The sequence below is a fragment of the Salvelinus fontinalis genome, chromosome 10 (assembly GCF_029448725.1).
Source record: "Salvelinus fontinalis isolate EN_2023a chromosome 10, ASM2944872v1, whole genome shotgun sequence".
NCBI lineage: Eukaryota > Metazoa > Chordata > Actinopteri > Salmoniformes > Salmonidae > Salvelinus > Salvelinus fontinalis.
Window position 1 is genome coordinate 25,656,964 of NC_074674.1, and position 13,816 is coordinate 25,670,779.

General features: G+C 45.8%; 1 protein-coding gene across 2 annotated transcripts in view; it reads right to left on the bottom strand.

Moving 5' to 3' along the window:
• LOC129863876 (splicing factor, suppressor of white-apricot homolog) overlaps positions 1 to 13,816 on the bottom strand; it is a 154,563-nt gene that overhangs the window by 36,015 nt on the left and 104,732 nt on the right. For both annotated transcript variants that reach the window (XM_055936230.1, XM_055936229.1), the window contains exon 14: positions 2,276 to 2,610. In XM_055936230.1, the coding sequence (XP_055792205.1) occupies positions 2,276 to 2,610 (335 nt within the window). The remainder of the gene's footprint in view (positions 1 to 2,275; positions 2,611 to 13,816) is intronic.

Sequence of the window (13,816 nt, forward strand, 5' to 3'; positions counted from 1 at the left end):
TGGATACACTCACACAGATACACACATTTTTAATGCACACGCACAAACTGGCCACACACCAATGAAAATTCTATCTAATGGAGCCGTTTAAAAAGTACTTTGCAGTTGGACAAAAGCCAAATTTGCCCAAGGATAAACACAAACAGACAGGTCATATCCTTGGCTATCGGGGGCTGAATAAGTGACAAAGTGAGCAAAAGGGAAGTTGTCAGAGGAAGGGCGCAATTTGAGGGCAACTGTACATTCGAGGTAGACATTCCCTGCACCCCCCCTCATTATCTGTCCTGTATAGACGTTGTTGACCCTTCATGGGTCCACGGGGGCCTCTAAACTCTGCTGGTAATGATCTCACACTGGCCCCTGGGGCCAGGGGCCCCAATTAAACACCCAGGGGTGGAGCAGGGGTGCAGGGGCTAAGGATGGGGGCATGACAGGCCTGTCAATGACAACAGACAACGTCAGAGGGCTGACCCTGATACTGTGAGACAGGATGCAAATGATGGACAGAGAAGGAAATGAGAAAGACAGAAAAAGACAGAGAGACGGTGGGAAAGTAGTAACTCTTGAGTTAATGGAGAGCAGCAGTCCTGCTGATGTGTTAACAAGGGGGAACCTCCCCTGACACACACAGAGACAGAGAGAGAGAGAGAGAGAGAGAGACAGACAGACAGACAGACAGACAGACAGACAGACAGACAGACAGACAGACAGACAGACAGAGACAGACAGACAGACAGACAGACAGACAGAGACAGAGAGAGAGACAGAGAGACAGAGAGAGAGAGAGAGAGAGAGAGAGAGAGACAGAGAAACAGAGACAGAGAGAGAGAGAGCGAGAGAGAGAGAGAGAGAGAGAGAGAGAGAGACAGAGAAACAGAGACAGAGAAACAGAGACAGAGAGACAGAGAGAGACAGAGAGAGACAGAGAGAGACAGAGAGAGACAGAGAGAGACAGAGAGAGAGAGAGCCCATTGGGCTGCTAGAGACTGGTGAGGAGGAGCCGGGACACGAGCACAGTGAGCTGCCAGTTTAATTCCGTCGTTAGACCCAGACAGATTGAGCCAGCGTCTCCAATGGCACCCTATTCCCTATATAGTGCACTAATTTTGTCCAGCGGCCATAGGGAATAGGGAGCGATTTGGGATGCACTAACACAGACAAGCAGCCAGTCAGCCAGCCACCTGCAGGAAGGCTCCATTACCTCTTTCTCAAGGTTAGTAAGGGAGACCTTTAAAACGCTGGGGATTGAAATGGGGAGTGATTGGCAGGGCTGATGTCTGCACAACCCTCCGAGGTTCCCCTCTGTAGAACCAGATTAGACCTTTCAGATGCTCCTCGTTCTACAAAACGGCAGTTGTGTCCCAAACGTCACCCTATTCCCTATGGAGTGCCACCCAGAGGGCTCTGGTCAAAAGTAGTGCACTGTGTAGGGAATAGGATCGATTTGGGATGCAGTCTGCATCTTCATCAACGCTGTAAAAAAAAAAACACAGTAGGAGCTCACTGCCTCTTCCAGCCTCCCAACACTAAAAAAACGCTGACTGATTCTGTGACTGCTCATTATCAGGGATCTATTTCACTCTTCCAGTCAAATTTCGCCGCAGCCCGGATTTTTTTTTCTTCATTTGACTTGCTCTGCAAAAAAATACGAAGGAAAATGGAGGAAATTTGGCATGCTTGCACATTAGAGGATTGCAATCTCTGACACGAGGCTCAGCGGATGCCCCCTTCTCAATCTAAGCCCTTTAATTCACATACTGTAAATGATTTAAAACCTCGGGCAGAAACGATTAAATCTCAGTGAAATTACATTAAGGCTCGTCAGGATGACACCATGAGGCCGGCGTAATTACAGCAACTCCAGCCGCTGATAATGCCAATTGGCCGTGATTTTCAAAAAGAGAGTGAGAGATGAAAAAAATCAAGATGAAAAACTTGGAGAGCGTGTGGAGGCGTCGGGAAACTACAGAGAGAGGAAGCCGACAGGTTGCAGTGAAGACGGATGAAACTTTCAGTTTCACAACAAAGTCATCTAGTTGATACTGCCAGCCAGCCAGAAAGGTACTTGCTTCATTAGGCAGTAGGCACCAGCTACTGTAGGTTCATAAATAGAGCAGTTTTCTCTTTGATGAATTTTGTTAAAACATCTGAGCTTTAGGCCATCTTCTATTGCCCAATGTGTAAAGACAACACCTATTCAACTGTAAAGGCCATGGTTGTGATGAGAGAGTCATAGGACCAGGTTGTTGTGAGGAATACAGGTTGGACCACTCACCTAGACCTGCGTACCATTCTGTACGCGCTTGGCAGGGCGTGCTTGGTTTTAGGCCGGGAGCGAGAGCGCGATCTCGACCGTGACCTCTTCTTGCGTTTCTTCTTCTTCTTTTCTCTGTCGCCCTTCTCTCTGTCCCGGTTCTTCTCCGGTCGCCTGGAGGTGGAGGAGGATGAGGAGGAGGGTAGCAGGAGGGTGGAAGAGGAGGAGGGGGGCTCTTTGTTTTTGAAGGAGCTGACGTCAGGTGGTCTTTGATCAGCTGGGTACACATGTGCTCTAGAAGCCAGAGGAGAGGGGGCTGAGACAACGGGGGCCGCTGGGACCTCTGGCAGCTGTGGCTAGGGTAGAGAGGAGGAGAGAGAAAGAGGGATTAGCGAAAGAAAGGAGGGGGGGAGGGGGTACGTTAACGACAAACATACATCTGCACCTTGGGGCATTTTCTAGTTTAACAGTACAAGAAAAGCCAAACGTATTGATTGATGCAAACCAATCAGAACTCTTCCCTCTGACAGAGGGGGCTGTGGAGAGAGAGAGAGAGAGAGAGAGAGAGAGAGAGAGAGAGAGAGAGAGAGAGAGAGAGAGAGAGAGAGAGAGAGAGAGAGAGAGAGAGAGAGGAGGGAAGGAGAGAGAGAATGAGGGAAGGAGAGAGAGAGAGAGAGTGGAGGGAAGGAGAGAGACAGGGAAGGAGAGAGAGCGAGAGGGAAGGAGAGACAGAGAGAGGAGGATTCACAATTGCCGCCTCCTGTATTTGTTCATCTGCCGACGGATCAATAGGAGCAGCCACAGGCTTAAGGTGATCTGGGAGACATTATCTAAATTCAGCCTGCGTTTCCAATCAATGTTGAGTGTGTATGTGTGTCTGTATGATTTTGTGTTTGCGTGTGAACTTGACCGACCCAGGTAAAAGGTGAAGTCATAGTTCTGAAGTCAGCGCTCTGTCCTCGGGTCATGAGAACTGCTCGCCGTGAGCTGGTTCTGGTTGTGGTTCTTTCCTTAGACTTACTCCGTTGTTAATTAAAAGATGCTGGTTACACAACACAATGCAGCCTGATAGCAGGCGCCCTGCCCTGCCTGCCTGGCTTACAAAACATAATTGGCCCTTCTCCACTGTCAGCACGAAAGTGCCTCTAATTACTTCAGTATGTGTCTGTCTGGTTAAATTAGGTCTTCTGCCCGGCACTGGATCCAACATCACAACTGGGCCTCAATCAATCAATGTAGCGTCACAGGACATCAAACTTCCACTTCGCCATCGTGAGGAGAGAGGCAGTGGGTTGGGTGTGTGCAATAGTGGTGACTTTGGGTATGGAAGTGTTCATATGTGGAACAAGAAAGTGTATGTGTGTTAGAGAGCGAGAGAATGAAAAGAATAAGTGTGTGTGTGTGTGTCAGAGTTTGCCGCAGTATCTGCAGAGACTCAGCTCCGGCGACAGTGGGTCAAATGAGCTCTCAGGAGCCTCGACTTAAGCAGGACACAATGTCTTCTCTTAACAGCATATTTATAACCTACCCTGTCCTAATTAATAGTGAAACAGGACTACTTATTTTCCTCTCCTTCCTTCTTCCTTGCTTCCCTCACGTGGAGCGAGCGAGAGAGCCACGTTCCCCCCCCCCCCTCCCAACCTGCTCTAGACAGCTCAAGCGCACGGCATAGGAGGAGAGAGGCAGAGGAGAAGAGGAGAGAGGCAGAGGAGAAGAGGAGAGAGGCAGAGGAGAAGAGGAGAGAGGCAGAGGAGAAGAGGAGAGAGGCAGAGGAGAAGAGGAGAGAGGCAGAGGAGAAGAGGAGAGAGGCAGAGGAGAAGAGGAGAGAGGCAGAGGAGAAGAGGAGAGAGGCAGAGGAGAAGAGGAGAGAGGCAGAGGAGAAGAGGAGAGAGGCAGAGGAGAAGAGGAGAGAGGCAGAGGAGAAGAGGAGAGAGGCAGAGGAGAAGAGGAGAGAGGCAGAGGAGAAGAGGAGAGAGGCAGAGGAGAAGAGGAGAGAGGCAGAGGAGAAGAGGAGAGAGGCAGAGGAGAAGAGGAGAGAGGCAGAGGAGAAGAGGAGAGAGGCAGAGGAGAAGAGGAGAGAGGCAGAGGAGAAGAGGAGAGAGGCAGAGGAGAAGAGGAGAGAGGCAGAGGAGAGGAGAGAGGCAGAGGAGAGGAGAAGAGGAGAGAGATCTGCGTTATTGGCTTTGATCAAGTTTTCGGGTATCAGTATTTTGCGGTGTGATGCGGTACGCTGCGGTGGCTCAAGGCAGATAATGAGGAGGATGGCTGGGGGGATATTTCAAGGAGGTTTTGGGTTAAAAATAAAATGACATTTAGGCAGGCTTATCCCCAAGGGCCATGGGGAGAGAGGGTGAGGAGAGTGTGTAGGCTGACCTCTGTGAAGCACACCTCCACACTGGAGAGACATGTAGTGTATGGGAGAAGGGGACACGGAAAAAGGAGGAAGATGGATAGAGTGTGTTTGAGAGAGGGATAGTAGAAGAGAGAGATGGATGGAGAGGAAGAGGAACGCAGTCAATCATGAGCGAGAGGGGGTGTCAGAGGGACAGATATTGAGCAAAACATTTGAGCGAGGGCGGACAAGAGAGAGCGAAATGGACAGAGGGCGAATGAGAAGGTCGATGAAAGAGAGAGGATGATGAGAGAGGGCAATGAGAGAGGGAGAGAGAGCGATGAGAGAGAGAGGGAGAGATAGAGTGTGTAGCCAGAATCCACAACTCTCAGTGTGCAAACAAACTGCTCCAGGTCACCTTGCCTGATGTCATACTGTAATTTGGGCCACGCCAATAACTCTAAAGCACCAAAAACTTTGCCTGCACTTTGCAACACATCCCACCCAGTGACGGCTCAAAGCTCTGCCATCCCCTCTTCACAGGCTTTAATTAACTGGATTTGACAGACTCAATATGTTTACAAGGAATCGGAACTACATCTGAAGATTGTGCTCTGGTCCTATAATCAATCAATAATTCACACCTGTGGCCAACTCTGGGACCGCTTCCGTTACAACAGCAAGAAATTGGCTGAAGCAATAATTGGCTAGACGCTGCGGCTCTCCTGGTGTTTCAGAGTTGTGTGTGTGTGTTTGGGAGCGTCCCTGTGGAATGTGAGAGGAGGATAGTATGGATACACAACTCTATAAACACAAACTGTGACAGCCAGGGAAAACAAGGCAATCAAAAATCCACACACACACAGCGCTGTATCCGAGGCTGTAGTAGACAGAGTTTACAAAGGGTGGCCAAAAGAATCAAGGTGACTACAAAACTACAAATATAGTTACGTTTATAACAGAATGAAAGCATACCCTAACACGCTTCAGCCCAGACTGAACAAATAAGAAATGCTTGTTGAAAGTTAAAAAAAGTATACTTTTGACTTTATTTCAGGTCCTGTGTGTGTGTGAGTGAGTGAGTGAGTGAGTGAGTGAGTGAGTGAGTGAGTGAGTGTGTGTGTAATGGTACATGTATTCATATCGAATCTTTCGGTAAGGCCACCTCGGTTTGGTCCGCACTGTGAACCCGAATGAATACATTAAAAAAAAAATATGTACAAAATGAAACCAGAAAGTCTATAGGCTATGCATACACTTTGTTATAGGCCTATGCCGCTTGACTAAATCTGACCTGAAAAAACATTTCAGGCTATTCCGTCAAAACTAGAGCCTATGCACACATGAATACAAATTCTAATCTTAATTGGCACATTTCGAACTGTCCTTTTGTGAGGCGCAGCTGGGAACTAGTCCTGTACGATGGCGAGTGGTGGAGTCGATAAACCCGGAGGAATTTTGGCTTCCCAGTAGATTACGATGGAGATGGACAAAGACTTGTGGATAATAGACTATGCAGCTGCCAACACCTCAGAAACGTTGACACATTTACGCTTCACCTCAGTATAACGGAGCGAGACGGAAACGCAAAGAAACAGGTAGGTAGGCTGTTTTTTAATAGTCTTTGGTTTATAGCCGCGGATATGCGTCCATTCTCTGTGGTTGACAATAGGGGGGGTTCAGGTAGCACCTTGTGAAAGTACTCAAGCCATGTAACAAACTGTCCTCTTGCAACCTCTTTCAGCAGACATGTAGTACCTGCTCTAAATAAGCAAGCAAAAGCCAAATTAATTTCAATCAATTGGCAAATGCACCCTGTGTTGCGCTTACTTAACAGTGACACCTCAACACATTACCCCGGAGTGGGAGGTGAACGGTGCTAGAAACACGCCCTCTTCATGACAAATCACAAATGCGTATCTGGCACTGAAGGAGGCAGAATATTGATGCGTTCATTACCAAGATGGAAGTGGGAATTTACCACATTCGACTGGGAAAAATCTATTTCAACAGCCCTCCAACTGGTAATTATAATGAACAAAAATAGAAACGCAAAATGTAAAGTGCTGGTCCCATGGTTCAAGAGCTGAAATAAAAGATCCCAGAGATGTTCCATACGCACAAAAAGCATATTGCACACAAATTTGTTTACATCCCTGTTAGTTACCATTTCTCCTTTGCCAAGATAATCCATACACCTGACAGGTGTGGCATATCAATTAGTTTATTAAACAGAATAATCATTACATAGGTGCACCTTGTGCTGTGGACAATAAAAGGCCACTCTTAAATGTGCAGTTTTACACACAATGCTACAGAAGTCAACGTTTTGAGGGAGCATGCAATTGGCATGCTGACTGCAGGAATGCCCTCCAGAGCTGTTGCCAGATAATTTAATGTTAATTTCTCTACCATAACCGGCTTCCAATGTCATTTTACAGAATTTGGCAGTATGTCCAACCAGCCTCACAACGTGTAACCACACCAGCCCAGGACCTTCATATCTGGCTTCTTTACCAGCGTGATCATCTGAGACCAGCCACCCGGACAGCTGATGAAACTGGGTTTGCACAACCGAAGGATTCATTCAGAAACTGTCAGAAATCGTCTCAGGGTAGGTCATCTGCATGCTCTCGTCCTCACCAGGGTCTTGACCTGACTGCTGTTTGGCATCGTAACGGACTTCAGTGGGCAAATGCTCACCTTCAATGACCACTGGCATGCTGGAGAAGTGAAGCACGGGGGTGGCAGCATCATGTTGTGGGGGTGCTTTGCTGCAGGAGGGACTGGTGCACTTCACCAAATAGATGGCATAGTGAGGCAGGAAAATTATGTGGATATATTGAAGCAACATCTCAAGACATCAGTCAGGAAGTTAAAGCTTGGTCGCAAATGGGTCTTCCAAATGGACAATGACCCCAAGCATACCTCCAAAGATGGGGCAAAATGGCTTAAGGACAACAAAGTCAAGGTATTGCAGTGGTCATCACAAAGCCCTGACCTCAATCCCATAGAAAATTTGTGGGCAGAACTGAAAAAGCGTGTGCGAGCAAGGAGGCCTACAAACCTGACTCAGTTACACCAGCTCTGTCAGGAGGAATGGGCAAAATTCACCCAACTTATTGTGGGAAGCTTGTGGAAGGCTACCCGAAACGTTTGACCCAAGTTAAACAATTTAAAGGCAATGCTACCAAATACTAATTGAGTGTATGTAAACTTCTGACCCACTGGGAATGTGATGAAAGAAATTAAAGCTGAAATAAATCATTCTCTCTACTATTATTCTGACATTTCACATTCTTAAAATAAAGTGGTGATCCTAACTGACCTAAGACAGGGCATTTTTACTAGAATTAAATGTCAGGAATTGTGAAAAACTCAGATTAAATGTATTTGGCTCAGGTGTATGTAAACTTCCGACTTAAACTGTAGCTTGGTGGGACAACCACAAACAGTATCATAAGATATTACAATTTAAAAAAAGTAGCTATCAGCAAATCAAAAATTCACGTGCGACTGTTAGTGTATGTGAACCTCCCACTTCAACTGTAGCATGATCCATGACTAGAATACAGTATATACATATTAAGTGAGTGAAACAGTATGTAAACATTAAAGTGACCAGTATTGTCACTTTAATGACTGAGTTCTGAGTCTTCAAGATATAGGTTAGCTAGTAATGCCTCAGAAAACAAAAAACCCTGCTGTTGACCATAGTTTATGGGAATTGGGCACGAGACATGACCCATGTCTAAGTGAGTGGAGCTGAGACAGAGGGCTTGAATCAAGAGAAGAGGCCTGTGATTGCAGTGTTTGAGTCTGGTCTGGGGCTGCCAGAGCTGTAATCTGACTATGAGGCTTTAGATAAATTCCCCTCTCTTCTCTCTCAGCACCCCTTCACCACATGGCAAATTGATTGGGGTCGCCAGATGAGGGAATTTGCCAGCTCCTTAAAACCTGGCTGTGTTTTTAAACTCCCCCGGTCCACGCATATGGTCAGGTAATAGCCAACTCTAGCTATCAGAGAAAGAGAGAGAGAGAGAGAGAGAGAGCAAGCGAGACCATATGAGAGAGAAAGGGAATGAGTGGGTGGACAGAGAGAACCCTCCCGACTGGCAGTAGAAAAAAACACACATATGTAATGTAATCTATGAACTGTAATCTGACAGTCAGTCATTCTACTCCATATGAACAGCAGTGTGATGAATATAGGACTTTATAGCATCTACTGTATGACAATTAGGGTTGCAAAGGGTAGGAAACTTTCTGGGAAATTTCCAGAATTTTTTGGGAAATTTTCTATGGGAAATTAAGCCCTTGAATTTGGGGAATTTTGCTTAAATTCATCAAAAAGCTAGCTTATAACAGCAAACCTTTTTATTTATTTATTTTTATTTCACCTTTATTTAACCAGGTAGGCAAATTGAGAACACGTTCTCATTTACAATTGCGACCTGGCCAAGATAAAGCAAAGCAGTTCGACACATACAACAACACACATGGAGTAAAACAAACATACAGTCAATAATACAGTGAAAAATAAGTCTATATACAATATGAGCAAGTTAGGTGAGATAAAGGAGGTGAAGGCAAACAAAATATATATAAAAATAAATAAAAATATATAAAGGCCATGGTGGCGAAGTAAATACAATATAGCAAGTAAAAAAAAAAAAAAAAAGGGATACACTTAATTTTGAGGGATACACTTAAGTCAATTCTTGGTCTTGTGGCATTTTTTGGTTAAACTAGCCCCAATTCAATGGAATTGCAACCCTCTGCATGCACAGTGTATTCTTCCATCACATGTACAGCTGATTCTCAAGATCTTGCACACTAATGAGATACTATTGAGCCCACACTACTACACTGTCTAAGCCAAGGACTACATGCTTTCTGGTAAGTTTTGATTACAATACTGGGTGGGGTGAATATATTATATGACATAAACTCTTTTTTGTTAACTAGTAAATAGTAGCCTTCAACAAAGTGTGTTTAAATCATTTATAACTTGTTAACAATTTCTGGTAGTTAGGTTTTGCTACCATGTGGGTTTTAGCTTGCTTTAGCCTGCTAACTGAGGCGTGTTAATTCACCGGTTTACATACGTTTCATTTTAAAACATTTATCTTACAAAAGAGTTGTTTAATCTAACTGCTTAACTATTGATCTGTATATGGAATTGTATTATTGTTTGTATTATTTTTTTTACAAAGTTATTTCTAATCTTTACATGAAAATGCTACGGGCACTAGCTGATGTGTGGAGACATTTCACTGCAACTGATGTAGAAGGAAAAGCTGTGTACATTTGCAAAAACCAAATCATATGTGAAGAATGCAACAAAGATGCAGAATCATCTGGCCAAGTGCATAAAGTTCCCTCAGCTTTTTTTGACTCAATGGAGGAACGTAGTCAAAGATGTGCTGATGAATGTCTTGCTCGAGATGTGTATGCAACTGGTTCACCTCTGATGCTCACAGGCAATGTGTATTGGAAGAGATTTCTGAATGTTCTTCGTCCAGCATACACCCCTCCAACCAGACATGCTTTATCTACTCATTTGCTGGATGCAGAGTTCAACAGAGTTCAAGTGAAGGTCAAGCAAATCATAGAGAAAGCAGACTGTATTGCAATCATCTCTGATGGGTGGTCGAATGTTCGTGGGCAAGGAATAATTAACTACATCATCTCCACCCCTTAACCAGTATTCTACAAGAGCACAGACACAAGGGCCAACATACACACTGGTCTCTACATTGCAGATGAGCTGAAGGCAGTCATCAATGACCTTGGACCACAGAAGGTATTTGCACTGGTGACAGACAATGCTGCGAACATGAAAGCTGCTTGGTCTAAAGTGGAGTCCTACTCTCACATCACACGCATTGGCTGTGCTGCTCATGCATTGAATCTGCTCCTCAAAGACAACATGACATTGAAAACAATGGATACACTCTACAAGAGAGCCAAGTAAATGGTTAGGTATGTGAAGGGTCATCAAGTTACAGCAGGAACCTACCTCACCAAGCAAAGTGAGAAGAATAAGAGCACCACATTGAAGCTGCCCAGCAACAACCGTTGGGCTGGTGTTGTCATCATGTTTGACAGTCTCCTGGAGGTGAAGGAGTCTCTCCAAGAAATGGCCATATCACAATCTGCCAATGTGGACAGCCCCATCAAGAGGATCCTCCTGGATGATGTATTTTGGGAGAGAGTGGTAAGCAGCCTGAAACTCCTGAAACCTATAGCAGTAGCCATTGCACTGATTGAGGGAGACAATGCCATCCTGTCTGATGTTCAGACTCTGCTTGCAGATGTAAGAGAAGAAATCCATACTCCCCTGCCCACTTCACTGTTGCTCCAAGCAGAGGAAACTGCAGTTCTGAAATACATCAAAAAGCATGAAGACTTCTGCCTGAAGCCCATACGCACCGCAGCGTACATGTTGGACCCCAAGTATGCTGGCAAGAGCATCCTGTCTGGTACAGAGATCAACAAGGCCAATGGAGTCATCACTACCGTGTCTTGCCACCTTTGCCTGGATGAGGGCAAGGTTCTTGGCAGTCTGGCGAAGTACACTTCCAAGCAAGGGCTTTGGGATGGAGATGCAATATGGCAGTCGTGCCAACATATCTCATCAGCCACCTGGTGGAAGGGGCTTTGTGGATCTGAGGCTCTTTCCCCTGTTGCCTCCATCATCCTCCAAATCCCACTAACATCAGTCACCTCGGAGTGCAACTGGTCCTTGCTTGGGAACACACACACCAAAGCACACAACAGGCTGACCTATACAAGGGTTGACAAATTGGTGGCCATCCGGGCAAATTTCAAGGCTTTTTGAGCCTGACGACGAGCCTCCCTCAACAAGATTGGAAAGTGACAGTGAAGATGAGACCTCAGAGTCGGATGTTCAAGAGGTGGACATTGAGGACCTCCAGGGAGAAGACATGGAAGCCTGAGATGTATGTTGATTTTTTGGGGGGGAGATGTGATAGATCTTTGGGGATCATTCAATATCATTTAATCATTTAATCAAATCATTTAATTAAAGTTCAATTTGTAACTAAATTGTTTTTTAAATTTCCATTGGAAGAATTTAATCATTTGCAATTATGTCTACTTATGATAAGGTAAAAGGTTTATGTTTCTGTCTGCATATGATATGGTACAGTGGTTGCTCCACTAAATGTTGTGCGATTATGCTGTGGTATTTAGAGGTAATTTGTGGTTTAGTATGGTACTCTGTGTCACCACTTCATTGCTCCAGACCAGCGCAAGGGGGAGTTAGAGCACTGATTATGCTTTTGGGTCCTAATGTGTCTCTGACAATGAACGGGTGACATAAACCTAAATAGAAATTGATAATTGTGCACGACTTCAGTATTACTTACTAAAACTGTCGTTACACTAAGGTTGTTATTATTTTATTGGTTAGGATTATTTTGCTCTTACTGTCGTACTGTAGGCCACTCCCGACCGCTCACGTTGTACAGCGCTTGAGTGGTGCAATGGTCTAAGACACTTCATAGCAGTGCAAGATGCTGGTTAAATACCCGTGCCGGCCTCAACTGGGAGACCCGACCAGTGAGATGACTGTAGGTTTTTGGTTTCTCTTCCTCTAAAAACATAAAGAAATAATTCTAAATAACAAACTGGCTTTATTTACAAATTAGTCACAATGTCTCACCCCATGTTCAAGAATGGCCTTTATCTTGCTCATTTTACGTTATTTGAAAACAAAATCATCTCCAAAATATTGTTATTTTTTAAACAAAGCGATTATTATTATTATTCATTTAGAATTATATAAAAGCCCATTGAATATTCTCACAGATATATTATTAACCCTGTTATTAGCAGGACAATATACACTGCTCAAAAAAATAAAGGGAACACTTAAACAACACAATGTAACTCCAAGTCAATCACACTTCTGTGAAATCAAACTGTCCACTTAGGAAGCAACACTGATTGACAATAAATTTCACATGCTGTTGTGCAAATGGAATAGACAAAAGGTGGAAATTATAGGCAATTAGAAAGACACCCCCAAAAAAGGAGTGATTCTGCAGGTGGTGACCACAGACCACTTCTCAGTTCCTATGCTTCCTGGCTGATGTTTTGGTCATTTTTGAATGCGGGCGGTGCTTTCACTCTATTGGTAGCATGAGACGGAGTCTACAACCCACACAAGTGGCTCAGGTAGTGCAGCTCATCAAGGATGGCACATCAATGCGAGCTGTGGCAAAAAGGTTTGCTGTGTCTGTCAGCGTAGTGTCCAGAGCATGAAAGCGCTACCAGGAGACAGGCCAGTACATCAGGAGACGTGGAGGAGGCCGTAGGAGGGCAACAACCCAGCAGCAGGACCGCTTCCTCCGCCTTTGTGCAAGGAGGTGCACTGCCAGCGCCCTGCAAATTTACCTCCAGCAGGTCACAAATGTGCCAGAGTCCCTCAGCCCGGACCTGCCAGAGTCCCTCAGCCCGGACCTGCCAGAGTCCCTCAGCCCGGACCTGCCAGAGTCCCTCAGCCCGGACCTGCCAGAGTCCCTCAGCCAGGACCTGCCAGAGTCCCTCAGCCAGGACCTGCCAGAGTCCCTCAGCCAGGACCTGCCAGAGTCCCTCAGCCAGGACCTGCCAGAGTCCCTCAGCCAGGACCTGCCAGAGTCCCTCAGCCAGGACCTGCCGCCCCTTATCCCGGTGCTGCCCCTTATCCCGGTGCTGCCCCTTATCCCGGTGCTGCCCCTTATCCCGGTGCTGCCCCTTCATTTAGGTGGTTTTAGTTGGAGGGTGGTCATTGGGAGGGGGATACAGAAGCGGGGAGTGACTATGGTGGTGTGGGGACAGCGTCCGGAGCCTGAGCCACCACCAGATGATGGTCTGATGCCCACCCAGACCCTCCCCTGGACTTTGTGCTGGTGCGCCCGGCGTTCGCACCTTGAGGGGGGGGGGGGGGGGTTCTGTCACGTTCCTGACCTGTTTTCTGTTGTTTTGTATGTGTGTGATGGTCAGGGCGTGAGTTTTGGGTGGGCAGTCTATGTTTTCTGTTTCTATGTTGGTTTTGGGTTGCCTGGTATGGCTCTTAATTAGAGGCAGGTGTTTTGCGTTTTCCTCTAATTGTTTTCCTCTAATTGAGAGTCATATTAAGGTAGGTTGTTCTCACTGTTTGTTTGTGGGTGATTGTCGCTGTGTCTGTGTATTTTGCACCACACGGTACTGTCTCGTCTCGT